The 14,503-nt window shown below is 38.7% G+C and overlaps 1 protein-coding gene across 1 annotated transcript; it reads right to left on the bottom strand.

The window, feature by feature from the left end:
• Window positions 1–5,920: 5,920 nt before the first annotated feature.
• On the bottom strand, window positions 5,921–13,935 carry coq2 (coenzyme Q2 4-hydroxybenzoate polyprenyltransferase). Its single transcript, XM_042000413.1, has 8 exons — window positions 13,436–13,935; window positions 12,657–12,823; window positions 12,011–12,132; window positions 11,773–11,858; window positions 11,538–11,671; window positions 6,412–6,600; window positions 6,121–6,276; window positions 5,921–6,017 (listed from the first exon to the last, which is right to left on the bottom strand). Exons 1-7 carry the CDS (start codon window positions 13,758–13,760, stop codon window positions 6,121–6,123), a joined length of 1,179 nt encoding a protein of 392 aa, XP_041856347.1. The 5' UTR covers window positions 13,761–13,935; the 3' UTR covers window positions 5,921–6,017.
• Between the last annotated feature and the right edge of the window lie 568 nt (window positions 13,936–14,503).

Below are 14,503 nucleotides of genomic sequence, written 5' to 3' on the forward strand. Positions count from 1 at the left end.
GGAGACATGGAGAAAAGGCTGAGGTATGCCAAAAGCCACAAGAACTGGACTGAGGATCACAGGCTTGTTGGCGTGATGAATCCTCTCTAGAGCCCAGACCTTTAGGAAATTATGTTTTATTTCTGATGCTCTGTCTTCACCATTGGTTAAAAGAAAAGCTATATGTAGAATGGTCATTAACTGGTTAATTCTGATGTGTAAATTCACCAACCAGGATGCTTTTAGGACCATTGCATTGAAATCTAATTGGGCATAAAACTTCTATCATATGTGTCCTGTTATCGAATTGATAAAGAGAGAAATGTAAATAATGCATTTAACATGTTATACTCTGTATAACTGAATATCGACATGTCCCTTAGAATGTAAAAGTATATAACCCTGTTAGAACAGCAGTGTTTTGCTATTGTGGAAAACAATGTGTAAATAGATGGAAAAAAGGAGGAGAGAGGGATCAAAGGAGGACCAAAAGCAGTTTGTCACATATGGCTAACTCTTTGTTTTCAAAGGATGCTCAACTTGGCTGGAAAGAAAAGAGAAAAATACAGATAAAGGAGAAAAAACAGAATTGTTAGTTTGTTGTCATCCTCTGTCCTCTCAGTACTGCAACTTTAATTTCTAAATTAGTTTAATTAAACTGGAACTCGTCTGTAGGAAAATTTCCTCAGAAATCTAAATGGTCTTTTTCCATTGGCTTTAATTGTGTAAGAGCACATTGCACAATGCTGCCTGAGTCAGCTTTGAATTATTTAGAACAAGAACAAAACTTGTTTATGAGAAGAAGCAACAAGACACATGATCAAACTATTTGTACACGTTGTAACTTGTTTCCTGTTAAAACAGCTTAACCATGGTACATGTACTTGGTCAACCTTTACTTGTGGACTTGCGATGGTGTTACAGGTCAGATCTGCCTTGCACGTTGAAACAGCTACTAATTAACATTTACTCACCAGATGGTAAACTCCATTTAGATTCAGAAACTTAAATAAAGGTATGGATGAAGGTTAATTGGTCTATGTTTCAAGGCTGGGAGGAGGAGACTTAGTGTAGGGTTCTGTCTGGGGATTTGAGTGATCCAAGCCGACGTACTGAGAACTGGATGGATGGATGACCAGGTGATTGAAGGTGTGACTGAGGAGTGGCTTCATTTCTCACACACACTTCTTAACAAACAGGTATGTGTAATTAGATATTAATTTTTAAAGTTAGCTTACATATTTTTTTAAGTTATGTTGCTGATATTTTAATGGATATTTATAGACTCTTTGTTTTTGTATGACTGCAGTCTTGTCTGTAATGACTGTTGATTCAGTCCTGCAGTGCAAATTACATTGCAAGGGGACAATAAAGTATTATCTTATTTTGTCTTATTGTGCTTAATAAAAACCTTCATGTTACATATAAAATAAGCTTGAAAATGAACTTATAAAAAAACAAAGAAAGAAAACAAACGAATGTGAAATAACCACATGGAAACTGTCTTAGTTGCTAATGGATTAAAAAAAATGAAAAAAAAAAAAAAATCTGTCCTGTTTGCTGCTACAGTTGCAGAGATATGGACTGACAAACACACACTAATAAAGGAAGACAAAAGAAATAACCATTATCTGAGCTGAGTATAAAAGGTACACAGAAGGAATGGCTTTAATGCAAACAGCAGGTGGAAAAGCAAAGAAAGTAGTTCAGGTAAAATAAATATTTTAGCAGCCTTTAATGGAACAATCGGCATCAAACATCTGCAATCAGCAGCTCTGTTGTTCTTTCTGGTTGTGGGAGTGACATCAGTTTTTAATGCATCATGTTTTTCTCTGCCATTTGCATTCTTATTCTCTTTTCTTGCAAAACAAGGACATCTGTCCTTAACATACAGGTACATGTAATTAGATATTAATTTTCAAAGTTACCTTACGTAATTTTCTTACTTATATTGTAATATTGGCGATCTCTGTTTGGATTCAAATGAAAAGATAAATAAATCCAATTATAGGCTGCACTGGAACTATTATGTTTTACAACAGCTATAGCATTGCAAATAAATCAATAAAGTTTTTACTATTCATATTTATTTTACTAAATCTTATTTATGCTATTTTGTGAAGTTTAAATAAACCTGCACTCCTAATAAATATACTTATAATTCACTAAAATTACTGAAAGAAACAAAGAAACAGAAGAGCTAAAAGTCCTTTTCTTCAGTAATTAATCTAAATCCTTGTCTTGCTTTAATATTTGGTTTAGGGTTTGAAAATATCAGAAAACGCCATAAAATGCAGATAATATTTCTGACATTTTTATTAGGCATCTGTTTCTAATACAGATTAAGCTAAAGGACATTAAATTTACAGTAACACAATTTAAACAAAACCTGCAAATCCTCAACCTGGATGTTGCAACCAGGCAGTTTTTACTATTTAATAATAATAATAATAATGTTTTAACAGGGTAATAAGTAATTTCAGCTCTAGTAGACGACATAAATTTCCATCTACAGATACCCATTTGTTTTGCAGTCATTACAATGGGCTCCTCTTCACCCCCACCTTCATTTTTACTCTGCTTGTTTGCCTTCTGGACCTGTATTACACATTAGTTGCTTAGTATCCAGATGTTGTGGCAAACCTTCTGGCACCTGTTTACACAATACAAAGAGTACTACCTGCACGAGCCTGTCAATATCAGGCACTAATTTAATATCTTTTATAGCTTTTGACACAGAAGGAACTCTTTAAGCCCTGTGCCTGTTTTCAAGCCTTTGTGGAAAAAGAAGTCATACCCATAATGAAATAAGTAAATCTGTGTACCAGCAAGGCCTATTATTTTGGGGTTATAGTAAATAGAACACTTGTGAGATTTGTTAGGGAGGTGTATATGTCATGATATGTGTTGCTGGTGAAGGATAAATTCAGACACAGCACAAATGAAAAACGTTTCAGGCTCACCTAAAGAAAAAAAAACTTTCAATATTACTATGAATATCCCTTAGAAATTATGCATCTGTAGCTTTAAGTCTTTATTAAATCATGGAACAATACATGAACATTATCTCTGCAAATGAAACTAAAGCATAACAAAATTAGAAAAGTTTTAGTACATACAGTTCAGGCAAGGTCTCAGGGCCTGAGACAGAGAGCTGGTGCAACCTCAGGTGAATGGAAATATTTTCTGGACAATGGTTCACCAGTATCACTACACCAATTTAAAATAAGCTTTAAAGTGGTTAAAAAAAAGTCGTCCTTTTAAAATATTGACATTTGGCTGCACATTTTTTCCCTCTGCATGTACAACTATTGTTCTGTATGTCTATTAACCTAACGTTAGCATGAAGCTACGTAGCAGAGCTTATCTAGTTATACTGTAGAATTACATTAGTTAAGATAATGTGGGAAACTTATGTCATATTTAGTTTTCAGCAAGTACTTGGGGACTACACATCGACTCAAGATTTTCACACAAGCTGAAAATAAAATATAAAGATGCTCAAAGAGACCCTCAGCATCCAGGTTACTTACATGATCCAGTTTAATTTCAATAGGAGGCTAGCAAGGCTGCTAGTAAATTTTAAAGTAGGGGTGGGACTTTTACGTGTTATTTACGATTAATGAATGTTAATGAAAGTCAGTGCACGGTTTCCAGTACACCAATTAAACTGAAACACACATCAGAGTTCAGCTAAATCAGTGTTGCCAATTTAACCACTTTGCCGCTTTATTTAGCGAGTTTTCAGACACATCTAGTGACTTTATTTAAAAATTTTTTACTTACAATATTAAAGTCTATGTCTTTTGTTTAATTCAGACGTCCACTAAAATCCATTTAAATTAAGAAAAAATTTTGCTTTTTGGGCTAAATGTTGTTATGCGTTTAAAATGTGATTAACTGAGATTAATTCATTACAGAGCCTGTAATTAATTAGATTTTTTTTTTAATTGAGTCCCACCTCTGTTTTAAAGTTGATGTAAATATGGAAATATAGCCTGTAACCAGTTAGATTTTGTATAAGTGGATGTAACAATGAAGACAAAGAAAGATATTTCTTACTTTTCTCTAAGGCAGAAAGACACAGGTCAGGTTGAGACAGACCTAACAGCTTCCAAACTGGATATGGCCACAATATATGGCCAGATTATTAATGAAAATATGCTTTATTTTTAACAGTGTAACACTAACACAAAAAAGGCATTAAAATGAACTACAAACATAGTATTTTTTCCATCATAGAGGAAAAAATACAGGTTTTTGTTGTGTTTGGAAGCATTTAACCATTTTGTTTTAACCGTGTGATTTAAAACTCTGTATTAAAGCTTGAAATGCACTCCCACACTTTTAGATTGATCTTGGCCACGTCCTCACTTATCGTTGCTGTCGGGCAAAAACCTCCTATGTCCAAAATTTGTGAATTTTGTTTTCCTTCAGATCAGTACTATTGGTCACCCTTCATGTCTGTCTGTTGTTTTACAAATATTTAACCAAAGATATATGATGTAAAATACAATACCAAGTTTGATGACATTATGTCCAATTATTATAAAACCATACTTTTTTTTTTTTTCATTTTTTGAAAAATGACCGTTTTGGACATAGGAGGTTTGCGCCTGACAGCAGCGTTATGCTTCTTTCTCAGAGAATCACCTCACGGCCCACGGACCTACAGGAGGAACATGACACACTAACTTGCAGCTTGTCATACAGAAGGAAGCTTTGCGTGACAGTTCTCCCTCTCATCAATTACACCCTGTGCTCCGACAGCCAATTCATGGCCCCAATTGCGGAAATCAGCCACATACCTCCACCCAGTACACTGGGTGTGGTCTTCCTAAAGCTGATGCAGGTGTTTATGCTGGAGAGCGAACTCTGCTGCCCTATATTGCATGCTGGTGTCTTATACTTGTTTTTATTATTCCCAATTAAAGATAAGCAAATACAGTGCAGAAAATAAACTTCATTTAACAAAAATAAAAATAGGAATGGGATGCCAGGGATTTAATTCCTGTTGCAGATGTAGTATTTATGTCCTGCTTCACTGCTGGCTGTTGGCATGGATTTAGCTGTGTTTCTCGAGGCAAAACAATCAGGTTTTATTATGTTTCTTCATCTAATTAGCAAACTATTAAATCGGATGATTCATTACAAGAAGAATGCATGGCAGTTTCAAACACTCGATGTGAAAATTCAAGCATCTCTTAAACTTAGAAAACTCAAATTAAAATTGAAGGGTAAGTTGGTTTCAATCAGCTATCTGGAAAAGTGGTGAAGACACGTAATAAAGACCACTTGTCCCACACCGGTTCCACTGCAGAATCAGGTCTGATTTTAATGCAGTGCAGCCTGATGGCCCAACTTTCAGCTAATTATCTGACTTTTTTTTAATGACAATGTTGTGTTGCATGTGATTAAATAAATTATTTGCTGTTTTTATTATGATTATTTGCCTTCAGTTTTTCAGAGTGGTGAACCACCTCTTCATCTTTATTTCTGAAAGTCTCAGCATCTATGAGATAAAAAAAAATCTGGGATGCTTGTGGCTAGCACTAGCAATCTTTTGTAAGGATTTTCTCCAACTTTTTTGAAACACGATGCTGCAATCAAATACACATATTATTCAAAATACTATAATATTTCTAAGTTTTAACATTCAACATTTAATAGGTTGTCTTGTAGGAAATAATGTATAAAACGTTGCATTTTGCTTTATCTTTGAATTAAGGAGAATTTGCAAACTGTAGTAGAAAAAGCTGTGTCATCTACAGGTCTGTGCTGCTTTTATCTCCAGCAGCTTCATTGCTGAAGCTCTGAAGTGTGACCTCTCTCACCAATCTCATGAAAAATCACTGGCAGTGTTTTCTGGCACATAGTGGATGTTCATTTTTCTTTCAGCATGAAAAGACAGAGACCTAAAGTAAACCAGTGACTCGTGAAGAAAGACCCAGATATTTATTGTTTTAGGCTAAAACAAAGCAATAAGGCCAGAGGCGGACGATGCATTCGTGAAGGTGGCAACAGAGTTATAACGCTCCCTGGTGGTAAAAAAAAATTAAATACATAAATAAGCCATATCTTTTTTGGACCACATGAATCCAACGAATGTCTTATTTTATGTGCTGCAAACTGCAGTATTACCTATCTGAATCCTTCTTCTTTTTGCAACTGAGTCTCTCTCGATTTTTTCCATAAATTGCCTGCAACAATGCCAAAAAACAACAAGAGTCCCAGGTTTCTGTTTGAAATAAATGTCCTCCAGCAGTCTTCCGTTTTGCTGATGTCCACTGTGTAAATCTATGAGAGAGGAAAGCAAATGTGGCATCGAATGTAAAAATAATACATTGTTTGTTTTACATACAGTAATACCAAAAAAAAAAGAACTCATCAGACCTCTAGCAGTGACCATGCAGATTACGCCATGTGTCCTACCTGGTGTACCAGGTGAAAGCCCACAGCTGTCAGTGCAGAGTAGTAAGGAAAAGTCTGTTCAGCATTGACGCCGGCCACCACCAGTCCTGACATCATGGCCACTGTGAAACCACTCAGCCAAAGTTTGGTTTGCTCCTGGAACTTCAGTGCAGTGGATTTGACTCCTACCTTGATGTCATCCTCTTTATCCTGGTTATTAAAAAAGACAAGAGTCCAGACAGGATTACCCTTCTGAAATATGGGATATCATTAAACTGTGTTTCTCTCCAGAGTTACTGACAGTAACAAAAGGTGTAAAACAAAACCTTAAGATTATAACCATAAGAGGTTAAAGAGATAATCTGCACCTTGAAAGCTGTGATATAAACTGAAAGCTCATTATGTGCATTTCTGTCTTAATTACCCTTTTATTCACATCATTCATCAAAGCATGGAAAATACCCTCCATGGTTTAACCAGCTCAAACATAACACTACAGTTATGCTGTATGATAATGAGCTTTAAAGAAGTGCATATTACACAGCCTCTGGAAGACTGTCCAGGGAAAACTTACGTTTACTAAGTTAAAAAATACAAAAAAAATATATATATATATTAGTATAGATTACATAAGTTTTTATAAATGTGATTTAACAGTAAATTACTGGCCTGTAAAACAATTAAGAAGAGGCAACCATTATTCTGTCAGGGGTTTGATCCTGGCTGGTAAGCTAAAATCTTTTACTTCTACTTATTTTCAGCTTTCAGCAGCAATGATACAGATTTATTCTATTCTATTCTATTCTACAGACATTTAGCAGACACTTTTATCCAAAGCGACTTACATTTGAGAGTAAGAACAACACAAGGATGAATTCAAACAAGATGGGACATCATAATTGATAGACTGCTTTGAGTCCAGTTGGACCCAGGTGCTGTCATGTAGTGCTAGAGGCAGTGCATACAATTTTTTGTTTTCTTTCAAGTTTTTTTTTTGTAAATTTTGTACGTCATTTTGTTTAAATACAAACATCACAATTTCATCAAACAATATCAACTTGGGCATAAGTGCACACGGCTTCTTCAGTACTTGGTTGAGCCAAAGAGCTGGACAAATCTTTCCAACTCATTCTGTTGAGTAGAAGAGTTAAGCTAAGTGCGGAAATGCTCCTTAAACAACTGAGTCTTTAGCTTGCTCTTAAAAGTGGATGAGGACTCTGCGGATCAGACGGAGTTTGGTAGATCGTTCCACCACCGGGGAACAACAGAGGAGAAGAGTCTAGCTACTGATTTTGCGCCACATTGTGGTGGGAGCACAAGGCATTTTTCCCTGGCAGAGCATAACTGTTGAGAGGGAGTGTAGCTCTGGATTAAGGAGTGAAGGTAGACAGGAGCCGTTTGGGTTATTGTTTTGTAAGCCAGAAGCAGAGCTTTGAATTTCATGTGTGCTGCAACTGGAAGCCAGTGAAGAGCAATTAGCAGCAGAGTGACATGAGCTCTTTTGGGCTGGTTGAAGACCAGACGTGCTGCTGTGTTCTGGATCATCTGCAGAGGTTTAACTGAGCATGCAGGCAGGCCAGCCAGTAAGGAGTTGCAGTAGTCAATGCGTGAAATGACCAGAGCCTGGACCAGGAGCTGGGCCAGTCAGGTAGGGTCTGGTTCTCCTGAAGTTGTAGAGAGCAAATCGGCAAGACCGAGCAACCGAGGCAACATGGTCCTTAAAGGTCAGCTGGTTGTCTACCATGACACCAAGATTCCTGGTGGAAGATGTAGACACAAGTGTGATTGAGTCAAGTTACACGCTTATCTGTGGCGGTAAGAAAGGATTGGCTGGAAAGACAATAAGCTCGGTCTTGGACAGATTTAGCTGAAGGTGGTGATCCTTCATCCATGCGGAGATATCAGCAAGGCATGCTGATATTCGCATTGAGACGGTTGTGTTGTCAGGTGGGAAAGAAAGGAAAAGCTGAGTGTCATCTACATAGCAGTGGTAGGAGAAACCATGAGAGCTAATGACTGCACCGAGTGAGGAGGTGTATAGTGAAAAGAGAAGAAGGCCAAGTACCGAGCCCCCCGTTGTCAGCCTATGTGATCTGGACATTCCCCCTTGCCAATCATACTTTGAATGATCTCCCTGTGAGGTAGGACATAAACCACGAGAAGACAGATCCTGAGATGCCAAGCTCCAAGAGTTTGGAGAACAGTATATGATGGTTGACTGTGTCAAAGGCAGCAGACAGGTCCAGCAGTATAAGGATTGAGGATTGACCAGCGGATCTTTCAAGCTGTAGGGAATCAGTAACTGACAGGAGAGCAGTTTCAGTAGAGTGGCCTTGCCTATAGCCAGATTGATATGGATCAAACAGGTTGTTGTCTTGGAGGAACTGTGAGACCTGACTGAAAACGGCACGCTCTAGTAGTTTAGACATGAATGGAAGAAGTAAGACCGGCCGGTAGTTTTCAACCTGGGCTGGGTTGAGTGTGGGTTTCTTCAGCAGCGGGGTAACCCGAGCTTGCTTGAAGGCAGAAGGAAAGACACCGGATTTAAGAGAGGAGTTAATAATATGGGGTACTGTAGTTTTGATTGTAGGTAAAATGCTCTGCAGAATGTCAGAGGGAACAGGATCAAGAGGACAGGTTGTGGGTTTTGAGCTGACTAGAAGTTTAGCGACTTCGTCCTCATTTAGACAGCGGAAAGAGCAGAGTGAGGCACCAGTAGCTGGTTTGGTAAGGCTGAGTTGGTCAGGCTCAGTGAATTGGTTACTGATGGTAGAGACCTTTTCAGTGAAGTAGGAAGCAAACATTTCTGCAGCACAGTGGGAGGCTGAGCAGGTGGTGGAGATAGAAGAGAGTTAAACACCATGAAAAGTTGTCGTGTGTTGGGAGCATTGCGGATCTTGTTCTGATAAAAGGCTATCTTGGCTGCCTTTAGGCTGGATGTGAAAGTTTCACGTTTTTGCTGGTACTCAGACAAATCAGTGTGCTCTTTTGATTTGCGCCACTTTCTTTCTGCAGCCCTGAGTCCAGCTCTGTGCTCCCTTAGAACCTCTGTGAGCCATGGACTGGGAGGATTTTGTCTAGCTGGTTTTGACACTAGAGGACAGAGTTTGTCCAGAGAGGAGGCAAGAGAGGAGCAGAGTGTTTCTGTAGCCTCATTAACAGACAGTAAGGAGAAGTCTAAGTGTGAAGGGAGGGTAGAGTAAACCTCATCAGACAGCTGTGTAGGTCTGAGGGATCTCAGGTTTCTGTGGTAGGACACCATTCTTGGAGCCGCTTGAGTGACATGAGGAAGGAAGACAGAGAATTTAACCAGGAAATGGTCTGAGAGGTGCAGCGGGGTGACGGACAGGTTGGCTGTGGAGCAGTTTCTGGTCAGTGCCAAGCCAAGAGTATTGCCAGCTTTGTGTGTTGGAGTCTGTACCAGTTTGAGATTGAAAGAGTAGATGAGAGCCAGAAAGTCAGTTGCCTGTGGTTTGCCAATGTGAATGTTCATATCTCCCATAACAATTAGTGGTGTGCCATCATCAGGAATGTCAGAGAGAATCATGTCCATTTCAGAGACAAACTCATCTATAATGCCACCCGGAGGGCGGTAAATGACCAGATTGTATGCAGTGATGAGTGTAGAGAACTTTACTGTGTGATAGCCATAGGACGGAGAGAGGTAAAGTTCCACTTTTTCGAAATAAGAATGCACGTTCCACCTCCTCGTCCAGCAGAGCGAGGTGTTTGGGTAAATTCTGCAATGACAGAAAGGGCAGCTGGTGTAGCTGTGTTTTCTGGACAGATCCAGGTTTCAGTCAGGGCTAGGGCCTGAATGTCTGAGAGATTTATCAATGAACTGGTAAATTCTGTTTTGTTCACTGCAGATTCCAGAGACCAAAGGTAAGAGAGGATGTGGCAGACGTGCATGCCATTGGAAAGGACAGGTTTTGCGGATTGCAGTGTCTATGGGTGACACGTCTTGGTCTGTACCCATGTCTGACAGGGACGGGTTTGAAGCATATTGTGCATTGCTTTAGTAGTGAGGAGGTTTAAGCTTGTGCCCTTGCTCGGTGGAGTCATGCAGGTAGACTCGCAGGTCTTTACTCTTTGTGGTCTTAACCCGCCGTGGGCTGACACAATGGCTGACGCTTCAGCGCACCATGTGTGGTAAAGTACCTGGTGCTGACACAGCTGAGCTCACTTTGCTTGGTTGCAACTGGCTGAAACAGCCTCTATCTGCTTTGCCCTGAGCAGTACACAGTGGGTGTGACCCACGTCACGGCCTCAACTGGTTGTAGAGAGAAGGTGCCAACGACAGAGCCCCACACCAGCAATGTAGACAATAACCCGAAACAAGACAGAAACTCAAGCAGTAAACTCATTCTGCTGAAGTTAAACAAATTCTCTCTTTTATACGGGATTTTCTTCAAAATCACCACCTCTATTTGATTTGATTAAAAAAAAAACAGTGAAATAATGTTCAAGTTGACACAAATTTTCATGATAAATGCAGAAGCATGCAATATTATGCCATAAAAGTATTAATAATTAATACAATTATGTTAAAAATTTTAATACTTAAAATGTGTTCCACTGAAAATAAGCTGCTTTCTTTATTTTTATTTCATCTATCAACAGGTTTCTGTGCAATATCACAGAGGTGTGGACACAGCTGCTGGGCTGAAAGACGGGACAGATGACAGTTCACAGGGAAGTTCACTTTACCAGCTGTCTAAAAGGGTGGATGGAAACTGTTCAAAATTTCAAGGGAATCACAGCCCTGTGTCAAGGGCAGAAATGGGGATTTAGGCCAGAAACAGGGCAAACTGCAGCCCTGCAAGGTCTCTGCAGTTCTCACTGTAAGTTTCACAAAATGCCAAACTCTGATCCAGAAGGATTATCTATAGAAACTAAACTAAATTATACATATCCAATGATTTACCTGCATGCAATTTATCATTTTAAAAATCAATCTGTGACATTGTGAGTGATGTGTATCAACTAATGCAATAACCAGTGTGAAATGTGACAAGAACTGGCTGGACTGATTTCCCTGTGAGCTTGCATCGCACCTTCTATTTCAATAAATCCCTCATCACTAACTGCTTGAAACTGTGAACAGCATTCAACATGTGAAACAGAGGAGATGCCTGCTACACCACCTGATGAGCATATATTGTGTCGTATATCATCGTCCACATCACTCCTGAGAGGTACAGCGGGAGGCACACGGACCAATCACAGGAACCCTTCACAGCAGACCAGCCGAGCAAAGCGCCCCAGTTAAAAGTGAGACCTGAAGAGAAAAAATCGAGCAAATTCAACTTTAGTTGTGCTGACAGAGAGAAATGTTTAACTCTAGAGAATGCATACAATCAATTTCTGCATAGTTCATACCCAACACAAGCTGTGGCCAATAAGTGATCCTTTTCATCAGCGGGTAGGTGATAACGAGACATAACGAAGAGGCACCCAGAGCTATGCTGTCAGGAGTGTACGAACACTTTTAAGCAAAATTTGTAGTTTCTGCTTATCAGAAACACTTAATTGTTTGCACTTTGTTCATATAAACTCAAATCAAAGCTAAACAAATCTCCATATAGAATCCAGGCATATGACGACTGCCTCTGCTTACCTGTAATAGTTGAGACACAAAAGAACCCCGAGTGCAAGAGAGAGCTGCCCACCCAGGAAAACAAGTGCCTGCAATCGGGAAATCTCCCCTGATGCAATGGGTCGTGAGGCCGTTCTTGCCACCTGCAAAGAAGACACAGGAGTATGTACTTCTTTATTTCAAACAGCAATACATTTAGTCTTTTATGGTGGCTAAATGTATGTAATGCTGGTCTTAGGTACATCATCTAGACATGTATAGACCTTAACACTGGACATTAAACCTTGCAGTTTTCATAGTATTTCACAACAAATATGGTTGCTTTAGAATGGATACCCCAGGCTCCTGAAAAGTCAGTGCAGAACAGAAAATGAGAAGGGGAAAAGAGACATTTGAGCTAAGGGAACCACCTGAGTAAAACTCTAATGTTTTGAGATATAAATGTAATGATAGCCACAAGCACCACTCATTAAATGGACTATGTTTCATAACATGTATATGGGAATAAAAATCTAATAATCTATGGTTTACTGATTTAACACCATATTCAGAATATAGCCATATTTAAGATAAAGTCAGCCATTGGAATATGGTTTTGCATGTAAACACATGTACAATTTCATGTACAATTCGATTACACAGAAAAAAATAAATCAATGAACAATACTTGTTTGTCGAAGTCTTTATCCCACATGTCGTTGATGGTGCAGCCGGCTCCCCTCATCAGTAGAGCACCTGTTCCAAACAGGGTGAGCATGCCCAGATCTGGGAGGCATCCAGGCTCTGAAGCCAGAGCGATGCTCCATGTGCACGGCAGGTAAAGCAGCCATGTCCCTGCAAGACAGATCCAATAAATTTTAATATCGGATAAGTATGCAGAATGTATGTGTAAGGACAACAAAAGAGATGATACGGAGAAATCGGTACTCAGCCAAGCCATCTTTCAATAATACAAAATAAGGCCTGGCTTTGTGACTACCAGTTGGAGATATAAAAGTGAAGTCAAACGTGAGTTTTACCTGACTTTTTTTACTCAGAACTTTTAATGCAAAAAGATTGGTTCAACCAGGTAAAACTTAGGAGCCAAACACAACTTGAAGATTTTTCAACCAAAAGAAGTAGAAATACAAAAGTTATATCTTTAACAGCTTTACAAGAAGAAACATAAAGTGATCATTTTCGTCAACTGTCTCTTAAAAAAAATAAAATAAAAAGGATTGGGTAAAACTGAGTAAAAATACTGTTGAAAATAAGGCTGGTGTTGAGCCAGTTTAGTGACTAAATCCACTTGTTTAAGGTTTAAGCAGGACTAGTTTACGGTTTGATGGACAGGAAACAGTGGAACATCAGTGCTAGCTATCAACATTATTACATTTTCTAAATGACTTTTAAATAAAGTCATTAACACCGAAAGATGTGACTGTCTTTAAGAATAAATGTACAAACCAATAGGTTTGTCCAGCCTCATAAGTCGGAGGTATGGTTGGACATGGGATGGTGCTGAGTTCACAATAGCAGCAGCTGATAGACTGAAAGTCCTTCTTCCAATATGAGGTGTTAATTGTTGTCTTATAGATGAACGGACTGAACTCTGGATACAACAGACACCTCTCCGACCACTAGACGCAGAATGAAAACCTTCAATACTCCTTGTTACATCGTTTTGGAGGAAGCCGTTTGACAGGGTGAACAGGCAAGGATGACAGGTTCCGTGGTGAATCGTCCTCAAGACGCTCGGAATTAGCCGGCTGGTCAGTTTGGCACAGAACATCGCGTCTCTTTTTTGTCAAACGAGCATTTTTTTTAAATATATGTAAATATATTTATATATTTACCCACGAACAGGTTAACCCTGTGAATAAAGAGGAAAATAATAACTTGTTATAAACACTATTCACCTCACATGAGTATGAGGTCGCTGCTGTAAAACCTGCCTGCTGTTGTGGTACGTCCGCTTTCTTACTCCGGGGGAAACAACGTCAGTAAACGGATTGTTATGATTTTATAGGCTTTACAATTTTGTTACAACGATTTGTTACAAATCCTTTGTTAAGGATAAAGCTTGGCCACAATGGTGTAAACAGTACTTTTAAAATTTGTTGAGCTCCAAGGTATTATAAGTTTGGTTACTGAGCCAGCCAATAAATAAATAAGATTCAAGATTCAAAGTGTCATTTGCACAGTAAGGAAACAAGTTTCCCTGAACAATGAAATTCTTACTTTGCTGTCCACACTGAATGCAATAAAATATTATAAATAAAGAATGAACAAACCTTTAAAAACTAGATAGAATATAAAGATAAGATTAAAAAACTCTGAGTAAATAATCTATGTACATAAATGTACAGTGATGCAGATGGGCAGGATGGGCTTGTTGTGCCGTTGTAGAAGTTTCCGAGGATATTTGGTGACATGCCAAATTTCCCCAGCCTCATCAGGAGGTAAATAATCATTAAAATAGCTTGATTTTATCATGTTTCACAACAATGATATATTTCAGCAGTAAAAAATAAA

This window comes from Melanotaenia boesemani, chromosome 11, assembly GCF_017639745.1.
Source record: "Melanotaenia boesemani isolate fMelBoe1 chromosome 11, fMelBoe1.pri, whole genome shotgun sequence".
Lineage (NCBI taxonomy): Eukaryota > Metazoa > Chordata > Actinopteri > Atheriniformes > Melanotaeniidae > Melanotaenia > Melanotaenia boesemani.

Bases quoted from the DNA above. Each gene is read 5' to 3' on its own strand.
- coq2 (XM_042000413.1), bottom strand. From the start codon at position 13,760: ATGTTCTGTGCCAAACTGACCAGCCGGCTAATTCCGAGCGTCTTGAGG. The intron at 11,859-12,010 runs GTAAGCAGAGGC...CACTCCTGACAG, and splicing joins TTGTGTCTCAACTATTACAG to CATAGCTCTGGGTGCCTCTT. The intron at 6,277-6,411 runs GTAGGACACATG...CCTCTCTCATAG, and splicing joins GCTTTCACCTGGTACACCAG to ATTTACACAGTGGACATCAG.